Raw genomic sequence first — 16,601 nt, 5'->3', positions numbered from 1 at the left:
GATAGAAACGAGCAAATCAGAAGTTATTTTATGCCAACATCAGATTAGGGTCTATAAACACCAGGCTCTCCAAAGAGGCTCATTCTGATAAGTCTAATGTCACAAGAGAATACATTTCTGTTGACAAGAAGCAAAGCTTTAGGTGTCTCATGAAGATGTACACCGATACAGTCAGGCAAGAATAATTTTACCGCTAATCTATAGACATGGACAGAGTTTACTATTATTAATCCTAATAGCTCCTGTTCATCATAGGAACTTGAGACACACATGGGCTGAAGTCCCATTTTGAGACACCCTTTTCTTACATTGTACAGCCAACCTAGGCACTTTGCATAAGGTCTTGAAATAAGCTCTCAGCATTGGGACTGAAAGTGCAGTGTTGTGCGGGTTCATGTTGTAGCATTTAATTCCTTTTTGAAGCCTTAACTGGTCACTAGTTTGGGTAAGGATCAAATTATAATCATGTCTGTAACACTCCCGCTGTTCTAAATTCTGGTGCCTGCTTACACAAGGGAGCTTGATAACATCAAATTACAAGCTAATTTTGGAGCATCAAGCTAAGTGCATTAAGACAGCTGTGTGCTAGAAATTAAAATCTTAAAAACTTCAAAAAAAATGATTAATCATTTAACAAATTGCTAACAGACAAGGAACTTTTAAGTGGAAAAGTATTTTCATTTTTTTTTACAAAACCAAGTCTTCTGGAAAAGAAAAATAACAGAAGTCAACTGTGTGAAACAAAGCAGACAGCGTGTACAGTCAAAAAGAAAAGTCATGTTTCCACAGCAGTAAATCCTGGTAACCACTGTTGTGCATTGATTGTGCTCCCCTTTCATTTTTCACTTCTACTAAATTAAAAAACATGCTGCTGAGCTAAATCTACCTCTTGTAGCCTTTTAATCATCTATTGTTAGTGTCCAGAAACATGTAGAGAAAGATCTGCAACTTGTGCAAGTCAGTCCAGCTCCATGGACTTTCAGTGTAACTACACTAGCTTACATATGCCATTGGACCTACTCCTGATACAGACCCAAACCATCCTTGATAACATAGGGACAGATTCATTTGAAAGGTAACATTGGGTTTATTAGCATTATCTAGGGACTGGCTTGACCTGGGTCCTTCATTTGGGTTCCTACCAGCAGCAAAGCAGAACTAAATATTCCTCTTTCCCAGAATATTGATGACATCACATTTTCAAATGAATGCACATCTGTGGAAGTGAGCCAGTGCGTGTGAGCTAAGTGCCATGGAAAGAAGTCTTGTTCTCCCTGGTGTGTAGTTAGGCAGCACACTGATAATTAGACTGATTTCCAAAAAAAAAAAGATGGCACTTGTCAAAGGCATAATTTCAGTTCTGCCTTTCCTCATTAACGCTTGACGGGAGCACTAGCACAGATATGAGTCATCAAAAAGAAAAAAACACCACTATCACCAGAGCTTTATTATTATTTTCTTAATTTACAACTGACTGGGTTGTTTTTTTTCTAATGACCTAGCCTGATCATTACAGACCAGCTTCTCAAAAAGGATTAGGACTCCATATTGGAATTGCATGGCAAGTTTCTGGTAGCTAGGAGCTTACAGAGGTGGCTTCTAGAAGCTTCCCCTGTATCCAATAGAGCCAATCCCAGCTAACTCCAAGACAGACCTGCCACTGGCCAAGGCTAAGCCCAGCAGCAACTGTGGTAGCACCTCTGGGATAACAGACTTTAAGGTGTGTGGGGGGAAGCTCTGAGACAGCAAGTGAATCTGGAGAGGGGAGCAAGAATACTGAGAGGGAAAAATCTGCAGACACCAAGGTCAGTGAAGAAGGAGAAGGTGGTGCTCCAGGTGCCAAAGAAAGACTCCCCTACAGCCTGTGAGGACAACGATGATGAGGCAGACTGTCCGCCTGCAGCCATGGAGGTCCGTGGTGAAGCAGGTGTCACCTGCAGCCCTTGGAGGACCCCACACCAGAGCAGTGGAATGACAAAGGAAGGTTGTGACCCCTTGAGAAGCCTGTGCTGGAGCAGGCTCTGGGCAGGACCTGTGGCCCCACAGAGAGAAGGACCCATGCTGGAGCAGGTTTGCTGCAGGACTCGTGATCCAACTCACATTGGAGCAGTCAGTTTCCAAAGGACTGCACCCCGTGAAAGGGACCCAAAGCTAGAACAGTTTGAGGAAGACTGTCCCCCATGGGAGAGCCCCACACTGGAGCAGCGAAGGCATGAGGAGTCCTCCCCTTGAGGAGGAAAGAGTAGCAGAGACAGTATATGATGAACAGACTACAGCCCTCATTCCCCATCACCCTGTACTCCTGGTGAGAAGGAGGTAGAAAATTCAGGAGTAGAATTAAGCTGGGGAAGAAGGGAGATGGGGTAGGGTGCTTTTAAGATGTGGTTTTATTTCTCATTATCCTACTCTGACTGGTAATAAATTGAACAAGCCACAATCAATGCAAATATATACATGAATATATATTAAATAATATATACATTTATATATATTAAAAAACAAGGACAAAGGAGTAAGTCAAGATCCTTGTGGGTATCCTAAAGAAGCTCGGGTGTCAAGACTTCAGCAATGCTCTTTCTACCTTTAATTTTACAGACTCCATTCTTCCAGGCAATTTCACTCAGCCTCTTTGTTCTCACTGAACCTAGTTTTCCTGACAATACAGTAAGCTTTTGCCAGCAGACAAGTTTCCCAAGTTGCATGCAGGCACTGTGTGCAAAACAAAGACGCATAAATTAATCAAGTTATTCCTGTAGCAACCTGGAAAGAGATGTGCTGGGGAAAAAAATTGTTATTGTGATCTCTATTTTTAAATACTTGGAAGACACTCAGTTACTATGGTGGTGAGGACCATATAAGTACCTACGCAGATTCACTTGTAGCAGGAGTGTTAAGTGTGAAGGCTTCTCCATCTCAAAGATGCCAGCTAGCTCTGGTACCTTTTCCTCCAAGGGAAAAGGGATAAATATATTTTGAAATAATTTCCTATTTAGGTCCTTAAAAAGTGAATTTAAAAAGCTGACATCATTATTCTATGGCTGTGCTGCCCTCGTTTGCTTTTACCCTATGGGACTTCTGCATTTACTTTGCTTTTCTGGTACTTTTTCATCAGATAGGAAACCTCTCTTTTCCTCTCCAGAGCAGTCTCAGGGAGGAAAACAACCCCAAAACAAAATGCAAAACAGCATGTGAGAAAAAGCTGACTAACTGACATTATATCAACATACACAGAGATCCTTCATGAGCATAATGCTATACCCTGTGTCAGTAGATGGACTTATTTGGTAGTGTTGAGAGTATTTATAAATGATACACAAAATGAAAACTTGTGGGGAATTTCAATGACAGGACATTAGCCAGACTACATGAGCACTACTGGCTCTGCTAATTGGTTAAGCTTTTAATGCAACACTGGGTTATGGGGTTTGGTTTTCTTTTTTTAGAAAAGATGATTTTGCCTAAACATCCACAATTCTCATTACCAGATGAAGTGCAGCAGTAATACACAGTATCAAACCAGACTTGTCAGGTAACAAAAATAAGAACAGCATCTGCTCTCTTGCAACTATGACTTCAACTTAGATTAGGTATATTCATTACTTTAAACTCTACCAGAGGATCCTCTCCATGAAACCAGATCGCTACTGCATGTGTACAGACACGTGGGGGAAGGTGAAGTTTTGGTACAGAAGGTGTCTATCACAAGCACGCAAAAAATATTGCTTTAGAAGTTTTTGTTGCTGGATAAACTTCAAAAGTTGTTAATATGAAGATTTTTGTGAGCAATCCTTCATTGTCATCACTGCCCTAAATAAATAAGCACACATTATTCCTCTGGAGAAAACTTATCCTCTGGCCTCAAGAAATGGAAATTCACCTAGGAGAAGAAATGAATTTCATGTATAACTCCCCTCTCTTCCTTTCGGTATCCTTCTCTAGGGAAGATCTGTGAACAATCAGAGAGCCTTGTTATTAAAGGCTAGGTCTGCCTTTTGCTGAGACATGCTTGCAGCCTGAAGAATGAACAGACTCCCTGACAAACAGGCCAATCTGGGGCAAGGAAGGGATACAGTCCAGGAGAGGACCTGAAATATGTTTGGGTTGGTTATGGGTTTATGTGTTACTGTCCTCAAGAAAGTGACTGAAATAAAACTCAGCAGATAAGGTTACTTGTTCTGTTTTTGCCTTATATAGCTATGCCTTAAGATGGCATTTGTCTAGAACTCTTTACTTTGAATTTTTCTCTTATCTCTCATCTGAAACATTCAACTACAGATCATGGAATTGAGCTCACAAAGGATTTTTTTTTACACCTTCTTCTGAGCCTGAGCAATCTATGAGCAAATACAGCTTAGGTAGCTATGCTGTAGGTTCAGACACTTTGTGAAGGTGTTATTTGATGGTTACATCTAGGAACATTGCTGAGACAGACGTCCTATTTTAAGAGATAGGGAACGAGGTGAAGCAAAAATTCTCATCTCACTCTTAATCCTCACTACTACTAGATTCGTTGTTTGAGACAGGACACAATTTGGCTCTGGATACAGACTGGAAGAAGAGGAGAGACACACTGCATTACTGACTTTGAGACTGTATTCTGTGAAACACCACTTTCAAGGGACAAGAGAATTTTAACAAACACCATAATGAAAAGAAACAAGAGGACAAGATAAATTTCCTCCCAACACTCAATCTATTACCAAGGAAAACTCAGTATTAAGTAGTTTCCTACAGTACTCCCCCTTCTAACTTCTGATTTGTGCAGTATGGGTCCAGTATTAGAGAGCAGCAGTCTGAAAAGGTGAGGTTTGTGTTTGCTTTAGGGGTGGTTTTCTGTGTTTGGGATTTTTGTTGTTGGTGGTTTTATATTGATTCAGCAGTTGTTTGCAAGACCTATTTTATCTTTACCACAAAACATTGTTTGTGTGGCAAAAGACAAAACGCATGAGGCATTGCATTGCTACAGCTCAGTCACTGCCCTTTCCTGTAACTAAGGAAAATGACCTCTAGACCTGGGCAGATACAGCAAACCGTGTTCCATGAGATCCTTTGAATATTTATACAAGTTGGCCTCATGTGTTCCCTCCCTTTCCAAAATTTTTTTCCACAAGTTTATTTGTTGGGCTGCTCCCAAACCCAGTATATTTTTACCTAGTCTTTGGAGAATATTAGTGGAAAATTAATTTCAAGTTCTTAAATAGATATTTATATTAGACCATCTTACAATAATGATCCTGGCCTCTTGCCAGGAATTAAAGCTTTATTAAGCTAAGCACTCTACATAAATAACTATTACGATGATCATTCACTGTCAGACCAAGCAAGATTCTTTATTCCTGAGTGCAGTGTGCACAGAGTGAAGAATTTCACAAATTCCTTGAGTAGATGACATGGGTAAATGGACTGTTGATAACACTGCAAGATTCATATCCCTCTACTGGGAAAGCTTACTAGAGAGGTAGCTCTATTCTACCATGCATGATTGTTTTACAGTTCTTTACCATTACAGTCGGTGCTTTCAAAAGCATTCTGATTTAAGTGACTTTAGGTTACTCCATTTTAGGTGTAAAGATAAGATTTAGCTCTACGATTTTTATCCTTATGTAGAGGCATTCCATGCATACTGTACAGAGAGAAGGAAATGCAGAGCACTTACTTATAGTTTTTAGATCACCCCAAAGCAGAAACCACTGACAAGACAAATGCTTATGAATGAGTAGAAACTGAAAATAATTTCACCTCCAGTACCACTGGCCATCTTGCTTTGATTGTGTATGCCTAATCCACCATGATATGTAAATTCATGCAAGCCTATTCATTTTCATTTCACTCATACCCAGGAAGTTATAGAATTCATCACATGAAAGCATGTATTTTGGTATTATAAATATTCATATTGCTAAATGATAAATCTGCTATTACAAGAAAATTATTAACAAATATCAATTAATAATCACATGCCTTACGTACTTTCAGAAGAAAGGGTGAGATCTATTAATAGGAAAAGAGTGATTCTAAATTTAAAGATAGAAATAATTGGTTCTTGTGCAATTATTTCCCTGCCAGTTGTGCTAGTCTATAAAGAGTAGATTGTATGATACCAGCTTGCAAATTACATAGAAAAAAAACCACAGGGTAATGTGAAACAGAATGAGAAGTGACAAGTGTTAACCTACAAAGGAACCTTGTGACACTGCCAAGATAAGAACAGTAAGGTAGGAGCATCCTGATTTCATTTAGGATGCATTTGCAAGCACAATAGACTAGATAAAAAAAATAAAAAAATAAGTAAAAAGGAAATTATAGCTTCTTATCCCACTGGCTCTATTAGAACAAGTCAGATTCATATAGAAGGATGTGCATGGGGATAGTTCTTCTGTCTTCCCGTTGGATTTTCTACATCAGCGAAAAGTATTACACAATAGAGTTCACAAGTTAAGTTTGTTATGGCATACACAAACAAGCATGGCTCAGCTTTCAGGCAGACTGAGTTTCTCCAAGACCCAATGAGGTCATGGCAGCTACAGTTACATGGCTCCTACATACAAGTTGTTTTTATATAGGTGTTTCTGTATGCACAGTATTACTGCTAATGTTCCTTAAAAACTAGTCCTTTCACCCAGGAAAACTAGCTTATGTAATTTAGTCCCAATAATATTTTTGCTGGCATATCATATTTATAATACCGATACAGCTTCAAGAACTACCAGGCTTGCTGCTGCATAAACCCCAAGAACATATGGTGGTATATATTGTTCAAAATATAGTGGAGAGCAATCCTGTCTGCTAATGACCAGTGCTCTGAAAGAGAAGAGGGAGCTTAGTCCCCTACACCTTACCACCTAGCAGTCTGGAAATCTATTCAAGACGGCAGCTGAGGAACGACAACTATTGATGAATGAAGTTCCATGTAGGTACAACAGTCCGTTCATCAACATGACAACCAGTACAGCATGTGTATGAGATTTTCTTCTTCTATGATCACAAGCTCCTACACTGTGGCACATCAGTGTTCCACACTACTGGCTTTTTGAAGCTCATTCTTTTCCACAGCTCATCCCCCTGAGCCAACAAGCAAGGGTGCTGGAATAAGGCAGTAGGCATTGGGACTGAGCCTGAATTTTGTGTGCAATAAAATCCTCCACTAGAAGGGGAAGCCAGCTAAGAGAAACCACTGCTGTGGCAGTAGGCACTAAACACAACTAAGGACATCATGCTACTACCTAATGAAGGTCAAACAAGAACATGCATTCATAAGTGTTTACCAAAACTATCACTACTATAAAAGGAATCTTCAGAGACTGAATTTCCCCAAATGCTTCGCAGTGACAGCAACACCGTATGTGTCTTTAAAGAGAGAGAATGCCGACTGCCATGGTTAGTTCTACTTTCTCTGGTTTTTAACTAGCCTAGAGACAGGCTCAAAATTCATTTTCTAGCAACAACAACAACAAAAAAAAAAAAAAAAACAACAAAAAAAACCCAAAGCTTGACCCATAGCAGCATCTCCACTGTATGAATAAAAAGAGCTCTGAAATTAGTCTTAAGAGCACAGATGCTCAGCTGTTTTTTCAGTAGTTTCTCTTCATCCTTTAATCAAGAACAAGGACAATGACCAGACTACCTTGCCTCTACAAACATTTTCACAGCATGTTTTTTTTTTTAACAAGATGAAAAGGGTTTTCATTTCTTCTTCCTCTCCCCAATTCAACAAGGAGAGTTTCCTTTTGACAGGGAAACAAATACCTAATGAGGCAGCTGACAACAGCCACAAGGAAAATTTAAGGCATGGACATGCTGCAGACTTCTGGCCAAAAAAAAAAGAAAAAAGAAAACAAAACAAAAAAAAAGAAACCCCCCATGTAACAGGATTTATATTGTGTGTGTAGGTTTACAGAACACCCCAGTTTTCAGAGGAATATATCACTCCTGCATGAGTTCTAACTGCACACAGCTAATAAAGAAAAAAAAGACTACACATTTCTGCTTCTTTGATTTAGAATTCAATCTCTGGTTCGAAGTTCTGATTCTGCTTTATTTTCATGAAAGCATAGGGACTGGGGAGATCAGAGGACACTATTCCATTTCCCCTACTGCTCCTCTATTATACATAGGTGACAGGTTTGTTTTTATAATTTCATTATAAAAAATAGTTGGCATCTACTTGTCTAAGATTAACTGCACATCTGCCTGTTCATATTATACCTAAAACTATGCTACACCTAGAATCATATATATTTCTGAATTAATGATGCAGCCCTTTCTCACTCAGAAATCCCGTTGAGGAAAGAAGAAAAAAAATGAAGCATGCTGCAGGATCAGTAAATCTAAGCTAAACTTGACAACAGGACAATTTTATTTGGGAAGAAATTCAAGGCAAATGAGCTCAGTTCATAATGTGCTCAAAGAGTAAAGAGAGAAACATGCTTCCCCTGCTGCCCAAATGGCTGACATAATTTTGCTTGCTTTCCTTTCCTGTTAACTTGAAAATGCAAATGACTTTGCTGTCAGGGTACATTTGTTCCCACTAATTCAAGACACTATAACAAGCCAAAATATTTATTTATTTTTTTTTCCCACTCTAATTTGTGTTTTATCATACTGGGAACAACATCTACAGATTTCATTTACTGTAACATTATGCAAACAGCCCTTATGGGAAAGTCACCTCTCCGTATTAGGAAAAAGTAGGCATAAAGAAGCCTCTTAATGTTTTAAGATATGTTGCCTCAAAGAGCCCCAAAACTCCATTTAGACCAATGTGTAAAGGCCAAAATAACTGCTCAAATCTCCCATCTTGGAAAACCCTTGGCTTTTCAGAGAAGAGACTTACATTCTTCCTGCTTTTCAGTAATTAATTGTAATTAGTTTATTTTTGTTCTCCTTCCACATACATTATAGCAACTGCTAATAATACTTAACCTAGCCTTTTGGTGTTCTTTGTTCCTAACATTATCTTATTCTAGCCTCAATCATATCTGCACTGACTTCTGCAGAGTCCTTTGGTTTACTATAGTATATTCTTGGAATCTCGCCTCTGCTTTAGTAGATGATTTGGACATACAAATATAAAGAAAATAATCCCACTGAAGCCCTTCTAGTTGTTCAAATACATTCAAAAGATAAAAAAAAAAAAAACCCGAAGGCCATTGCTACCTAATGTCATTCAGTAAAAAATACTTTTTGTCAATTTAACTTAACAGTCACCATCAAGAAATACAGTCTACCCTTACCATTCTCAGCAGATGTCTTCTCTTTTCCATTTGTAGCTCCGGTTCCTTGTCTCTGTTGGGGGGGGGGGGGGGGGGGAACAAAACAAACAAGTGATTACTTGGGTGGCATGGTTTAGTGTGAGGTGTCCCTGCCCATGGCAGGGGGGTTGGAACTAGATGATCTTAAGGTCCGTTCCAACCCTAACTATTCTACGATTCTATGATTAGAACAAGCTTGAATGTGCATTTTCCCCCTTGGAGTTATGAGCAGTTACAGCCTGATTTCTTTTCAACACCTTGGACAGCCATGCAATGTTGCTTTGAAACACTACCAGTCGGAATAGGAATGCTTAGTAATACTTAGGTAGAATTGTATAACCATGAGTGCAACTATATATAATTATTACACACCAATGATGGGATGTCCTTAACCAGGTTTCCAGCAGTGCAAAGGTATGAGCTACAGCAGGATATCTCTTCAGGTCCCTGCTATGCCTCCATTTCCATGATTCTCCTGACCTGACTCTGGCCAGAGGACCCATCTTTGTTTTAGCCAAAAGTAGAGGTAGAACTTTGCCATTTTGCTTCACTCTGTCCAAGGAATAGCCTCATGACTTTCCATGAAAAACTGATTTAAGTCACTGTAAGTAACATATGGCTACTCTAGTGCAGTCCAAATAACTATTCACAGCATTAGATTGTATTAGTGTAGTTCAGCTACTAGGTAACTTTCTACTTAGGAGTGGTCACTTTATACAAACTGCGCTGCATCCCTCAGAGAAATCACCTCACTGTTGGAATTAAGGTACTTTAAGTATGGCAAACCACGTTTCTTACTCAAAAAATATTCATATATGTGTATTTTACTGAAAGACTAAAGAATAAATCCTCTAGGATTGTACATGTAAAAAAATAGGATTATTAAATGTTGTGAATAATCCCAGCTGCATTCAGCCAGAGGCAGCACATCCTCATGCATCAGGAAAGTTAAAAGCCACTGCAGCACTGCAAACCACAGTTGAAACCTTCTCTACTGCTGGGATTTCTGTCCATCATCTCTCACAGCAGTGGTATTTTCAGGGTATTTTGTGTATGGAGCTAATAATGATGTAAGTATGAAACCTTCATGTGTACTCTTAGCTCTTATTATAGAACCAGAGGGGAAGAGAAAGCTCTTCAAACCCCTCAGGAGAACACAAAAGAGCCACATTTGGTCTATAGTGCACCCACATGCCAGTGGTGGGTTTTTCATCTTCTCTGTGGAAAACTTCAGCGCATCTCTCTACCAGCTCTGCCCCATCTCTCACTTTGTGCAATGAGACAGAGCATCCCTAGAGAAAACAGCTCTGAGTCTATAACTACAGCTGCAGTCCCCGCATGCAATGGAAACATATTTTGTTTCTCCCTGGAACCTCAAACTTATGACAGAAGAGAAAACTTGGTTGATAACAAAGATAGGGATTCTAAAGGGATAAACGTCTTTTACAAAAGCATAACTTTCCAACAGCCAGAAATCAATAAACCCACCAAACAACCAATTCTGCTGAAGATATTAACCTTTATGCCTTCATTTAAAGTTTGGTTAATATTTCTGTATTTAAATTTCAATCCACATTTGAAAATAATTTTAGGGTTAATTCACTGGGGCCTCCCAAAAAGCCCCAAAATACTGGCATTTTCTTGTCTATAAAAATAGCAAGTATATTGCTTTTTCCTTCTCTGTTTATTTTTAAGTGCTTTTCAAGTTGTCTTATTTCTTGGGTCTTTCAGGCTGTGCTACTTAGCCTTTATGAAAGCTTCTCTTTCCTCCCTAGGCTATACCTGTCAGGTTTGGTCTACTATTGATGAAGAGCTGGAATATGAATCCACACATTTATTTCTTGTCTCATGATCTCCCCTCAGGGAGAGGAGAAAGTTATCAAAGAAAACTAATAGAAAACTTGGCTTTGATCAATGAAGGTTTTTCTATTCATAAGTTCAAGATTTTTTTCTTTAAGTCTGAAATCATTCGAAGTATTCTACAGCCATTCGTTTGGTCTGTGACATACACAGACTGAAGCCTGAAAATCCTCCAAACGAGCTTCTGATAGCCTTTCTTTCAGCTATATACATATTCTGATCTATAAACACAGTACTGTCTTACAAGTGTGTGCTGTGGATTTGAAAGTGAAGATCAGTTTCTCATTAATAACACACTGAAGCTTACAAAAACGCCATACACAATGCGATCATCCGCCTGCAAAGCCTTTAGTCTTTTCTTTCAACATATTCAGTGGAGCTACATTTAAAGCTATTTTTTTAAGGCATTGGTATTATTAGAAGCTGGAACCTCTTGCTTTTTTCACCAAATTTCAAGACGCTACCACAGGCTGCAAAGCAAAGGTTCGCTCTTTAACATCACTGAGAGCACAGAGAACTAAACATGAGGAGGATTTACTAGGAGTATTTTCAAGCAGAAGTGAACAGCCCTCCAAAAACTGGTAAAGTCCCCAAGTTATTGACAATAGTCTAAAATATGAAAGCAGTCTAACTCTGTTTCCTGTAACTTGCAGTTAGCTTCCTTTATTCAAAAGATTGCTTCTAAAATTCCCCAGCATTTTCTAAGGCAAGCACTATGAAAGCACCATTGAATAAAGCTTCCACTAGACATCAAGGAACAAACACCAGAGCAAAAATGAGAATGAGTGCAAAACCATAATGATTATACAATAAAACAGGATAAACAGTTTTGTTGCTATGTTGCATAGGAGCAAACACTGTTTATGACTGCTTGGGGCTATATTTTTACACTCTGTTTTTACAGAACACCAAAGGCACATCATTAAAAGCATCTTCAAAAATCAGTTACTCCCAATTTGTCAGAAGTGGAAGGAAAAAGGACTACTGCTATATGCCCAAAAGCCCAGTAAGAAAATAGGCTTATTTTTTCTGTTAAATTCTCAGTGCTATACACAGCAGCTAGTTAACATGGCATGAAAACTATAACAACTTAGTCCCTAGGTATAAAAATGAAGGTCAAAAGTGAATTTGTAGCTCAGAGGACTTTTCAAGAAGAACGTTAAAAGCGCTGCACCAGCTTTTCTAGTGATGATTCTAGCCCCTCCTTCACCCCCAAGCATGATTTTTGCCTTTAATCTTACATTTTCGTCTTGAAATAGCCTGACCTTTTCAGTTATGCTTCCAATTAGCACCTCAGTGTCCAGGATTGTAGCCACACTGTGATTACAGAATTTTCAGGGGCACAGGGGTTGTTTTGTTCCTCCAGTGAGCCACAGAAAGCCCAAGATCAGGGACATGAAACTGCCAGAAAGTTCTTTGACAAACAGGCCCTTACAGTAATAACATTATTCTGCTGCTTCATCTCAGCGCAGGGCTAACAGTGTACAGCAAGGCTGTATCTCAGTAAAGCAGCAGCTGCAAATTTTCAAAAACATATTGTTTCTACATCAAAGAAAGAAGGAATATCCAAGAGCAGAATTAAAAGAATAGACACAGTGGAAAGCTTCTGTGAAGCGAATGGCAGAAAGAGTCAGTGTAGACTTGACTCAGGATGAAAAAATAATTGACTTGACTCAGGATGGAAAAATAATTTAACTGACACATTTGAAATGTTATTAGGATGTTCTGTACTCACTGACAAGAGGAACAGCAGTGAAGTCTGTACATATCCTAAGCTACTGGATCCATCCCTAGGCTTTGACAAAAGGAAATACACGCTGGTACTATGCAGCACAAAAATGGCTGTGGGTCAGCCAGCTGTGTGCCAAGCAAACCTTTATTCTGCACTACCATCTGCACTCCATATAAAATTTGCTCTGTAAGTGATGTAAATTGACTCAAACTAAACTGCTTCATAAGCACCTTATTTTTTCATAGTCTTTTGCTTTGAAGAGTTCAGCTGCTTTAGCCTTAAAATGAAAAAAGTACCAAGAATTACATTTTACAAATCTATAAGCTTTCTGCAGATAAAAATGTCACTGTAAATATCTGCTTAAGGACTTTCCCATGTTTTCCAAGTAAAGAAACTTCCTAGTCAACAGCAAACCAATCAGCAATTTCTGCTGCTTTTTAGCCCTAAACGCTTCTTGTACAGTTCCTCAGATAAAGACAATTAAGGTTGACTATACCCAGGAACAACAAGAGAAAAATTTCTTACAGGCCAGTCTTTACTTATTACAGTGAGGTTCATTGGACTACAGGCATAGGTATATCCCAAAGCACACTTATCATATAACCATTACTGCCTCAATACTCATTGTATATTTAGTTTCCCCATAGTGGAATTTTGAGGACATTACATTAGCATGCACACTTCCTGCAAGCTAAAGATTAAAAACACAGGAGACTTATGAAAGAAGAGAGACTTACAGGAGTTCTGACACTTACAGGAGCCCCGTATCCTGGGCTACATCAAAAGGAGCGTGACCAGCAGGTTGAAGGAGGTGATCCTGCCCCTCTACTCTGCTCTCGTGAGATCTCACTTGGAGAACTGTGTACAGTTCTATTGTCCTCAACATAAAAAGGACATGGAACTGTTGGAACAAGTCCAGAGGAGTGCCACGAGGATGATCAGGGGACTGGAGCACCTCCCATATGAAGATAGGCTGAGAAAGTTGGGGCTGTTCAGCCTGGAGAAGAGAAGGTTGCATGGAGACCTCATAGCAGCCTTCCAGTACCTGAAGGGGGCCTATAGGGATGCTGGGGATGGACTCTTCATTAAGGACTGTAGTGACAGGACAAGGGGTAATGGGCTAAAAATTAAACAGGGGAAGTTTAGATTGGATATAAGGAAGAAATTCTTTAAGGGTGGTGAGGCACCGGAATGGGTTGCCCAAGGAAGTTGTGAAAGCTTCATCCCTGGCAGTGTTCAAAGCCAGGTTGGACAGAGCCTTGGGTGACATGGTTTAGTGTGAGGTGTCCCTGCCCATGGCAGGGGTTTGGAACTAGATGATCTTGGGGTCCTTTCCAACCCTACCTATTCTGTGATTCTACATACTTCACACAACCTCCTTTCCTGTATACCTCCTGTCTAGGTATATTATATTCAAAGCTCTCGGTTCTAAGAACCCAGATTTTTCCATGCTGTTTTTTTTTTTTTTAATACTAGGTATAAATTTTCTATTAAAAAACAAACAAACAAACAAAAACAACAAAAAAAAAGGCAAACCACAAAAAAGCCTCTAGATATAGCTAACACTTTATAAACAAACAGTGGGCATTGAGGGAAGCATCAGCTATTGCCAGTAGCTCAAGGCATTATTCGTACGTGTCACTTGACATTAATTATGCAATGAGGTGATATCCTGAGCAAACTGAAATCAATCAGATTTTTACAATTGCCTTTCTTTCACACTCTAGCAAAGAACACAAGCTGTATGTCAGAAACTAAATGAAGATCCAAACTATCAGTAGGGGCAAGAACCAGGCAGCAGCGTGACCTGGAATGAATGGATAGTAGAATTCATGATTTCAATCTGACCAATTAGGTTAAACTCTTCTTTACCAGAGATTTCTGCTTCTTTATGTTTGACAACCTCTTGTCAATGTTATGTATTGACTTGAAACAACAGCATTCAGCATTTCACATAGTTAAGTACGGAAAATATTACTCTTAACCACAACACAGTAAATAATTTGGCAATAACACATACAAAATATAATGTTTAAGATAAAGAGCAGAAAAAGTGACGCTGCTGTGACAGAAAGACTTCTGTTTACTGATGCTGCAGGGATACCTGGCCTCTAAAGGAACGGGAATGGAACTTTAGCACCACTATGCTTTTTGGTATTATACAGCAAAAAGCATGAAGATAAACAGCTGAAAAAAAAACCCACAACAAAGTGTACTGCTGAAGAGCCACACACAGATTCTGCTGTTTCACTCCTTCCTTCCTGCTATAAGTAGTCTTATAACTGGTCTAGCAATACAGCCAGAGGGCAAACCCCAAACCAGCTTCTGTGACATCCAGATACATTTATCAACATACATTTCAGTATGAAGGAATACACTCGTGGTTATGGCTAAGCTTACATTTCTGGTAGAAGTAGCTTTCTGGAGAACACCACTTTTCCCTGGCTGCTCTCACCCTAGGATCTCACATTTTTTAGGATGCATCCTCTACTCTCATCTACGTAGCACCTTCTCTGTATGCTGTTTTATACAGACAGTTTTCTGGCTGTCCTGCATTGCCAGGCAGCATGATATTGTCAGAGCAAGAGTGCCAGGATCCACCTTTCAATACTGGCTGTCAAAATGAAACAATCTCTGGCACTTTGACAATGTCTATAATTATCTTCATGGGTCAATCAGTGTTCTACTTCATTAGCTCTTGATTCTACTTAATTTCATTACGGCTCTCCTATAGCTATTTTAATAATTTAAAATTCCACAGGTAGACTGAGAGGAACTGATAGGATTCAGACTGAAGTGGCTAAAAGTTGGCAGTGACCAACACTGCTTTTCTATGGCTTTTGTAGTTGCTGAAGGCATATTAAGTATGCACACACATACACATTATCATCCTAGAAACCACATAATATTTGTCAGAAATTAGAAAGGCTCTGAACAGCTACAGATGATTTTCCTTCTAGACACCGTGGATCAGTGCCTGGCTCTTGCTGTTGCAATGATATGGGCAAAATCCAATACCTTTATAATTTCCTTTCATGTTTCTAATAAAGGATACAAGCTAAACCTCAGCATTCATATCCTTGCATCTTTGACAGTATTTACATCGATGCAAATTAAATCTCAAACACTACTTTCACACATGGAAGGAAAGTACTATATTCAAGGTATAGCTGTCCATACAAGCTGCAGACTGTGTGAAAAGCAGACTATTTATGAGGTTGACTGCTTATGTACTGGTTGCTGCACTCCCCCAGGAAGGAGGGCATGCAGGTTTAGCTACTGTTTACTCAGGGTGAACTCACAACTCCCATAGAACAGTAGAGAAAAGTGTGCTGGTAGAAGGCCATGGCCCTCCTGTCAATCCACTGGACAACCAGGCATAGAAAAAGCAATGGAAATTGAAGGAGTAGCCTTGAATCTGGGCCTTCTCAGAGTAGTTGAAAGACAGCATTGCAGTCCCTGCTTCTAGGTTATTTTGTTTGCAATGTGGTCATTGTCCATGTAAAACACATCTATGTGTCTATAAAAAATGCATACTACACCCAATGGGCAGAATGCCTTAAGAGGACTGATCACAGAATTAGGGTATTTGCCTCAATTCAGGAGATGCGATATGCTCACTTTCACCCAGACAGAGCTTTTGGCTTGAGGAAAGTCCTCAGAATAGGCACTTCTGAGTGTACACAGAGCAAGCTTCAGCACCCAGCACACTTTAAAGTTAAATAAGGAGGCACCTAAAGAAAATGGGCAGAGAATCA

The 16,601-nt window shown here is 39.4% G+C and overlaps 1 protein-coding gene across 2 annotated transcripts in view; it reads right to left on the bottom strand.

Moving 5' to 3' along the window:
• The window catches only part of PCP4 (Purkinje cell protein 4), a 53,339-nt gene that overhangs the window by 23,908 nt on the left and 12,830 nt on the right, over positions 1-16,601 (bottom strand). Inside the window, exons 2-3 of one of the 2 annotated variants that reach the window (XM_061359181.1) lie at positions 9,234-9,285; positions 2,487-2,709 (exon numbers count right to left, since the gene is read on the bottom strand). In XM_061359181.1, coding sequence (XP_061215165.1) covers positions 2,645-2,709; positions 9,234-9,285 — 117 coding nt within the window. In that variant the 3' untranslated portion in view covers positions 2,487-2,644. Of the gene's footprint in view, positions 1-2,486; positions 2,710-9,233; positions 9,286-16,601 lie in introns of those variants that run through there. The other variant, XM_061359180.1, reaches the window with a different exon arrangement.

This window comes from Neopsephotus bourkii, unplaced genomic scaffold (genome assembly GCF_033783945.1).
Source record: "Neopsephotus bourkii isolate Nb327-2 ecotype Australia unplaced genomic scaffold, CSIRO-AGI_Nbou_v1 NB_962, whole genome shotgun sequence".
In the NCBI taxonomy this organism is placed as follows: domain Eukaryota; kingdom Metazoa; phylum Chordata; class Aves; order Psittaciformes; family Psittacidae; genus Neopsephotus; species Neopsephotus bourkii.
Note: the sequence above shows the minus strand (reverse complement) of the source record. Positions and strands in the feature narration are given on the sequence as shown.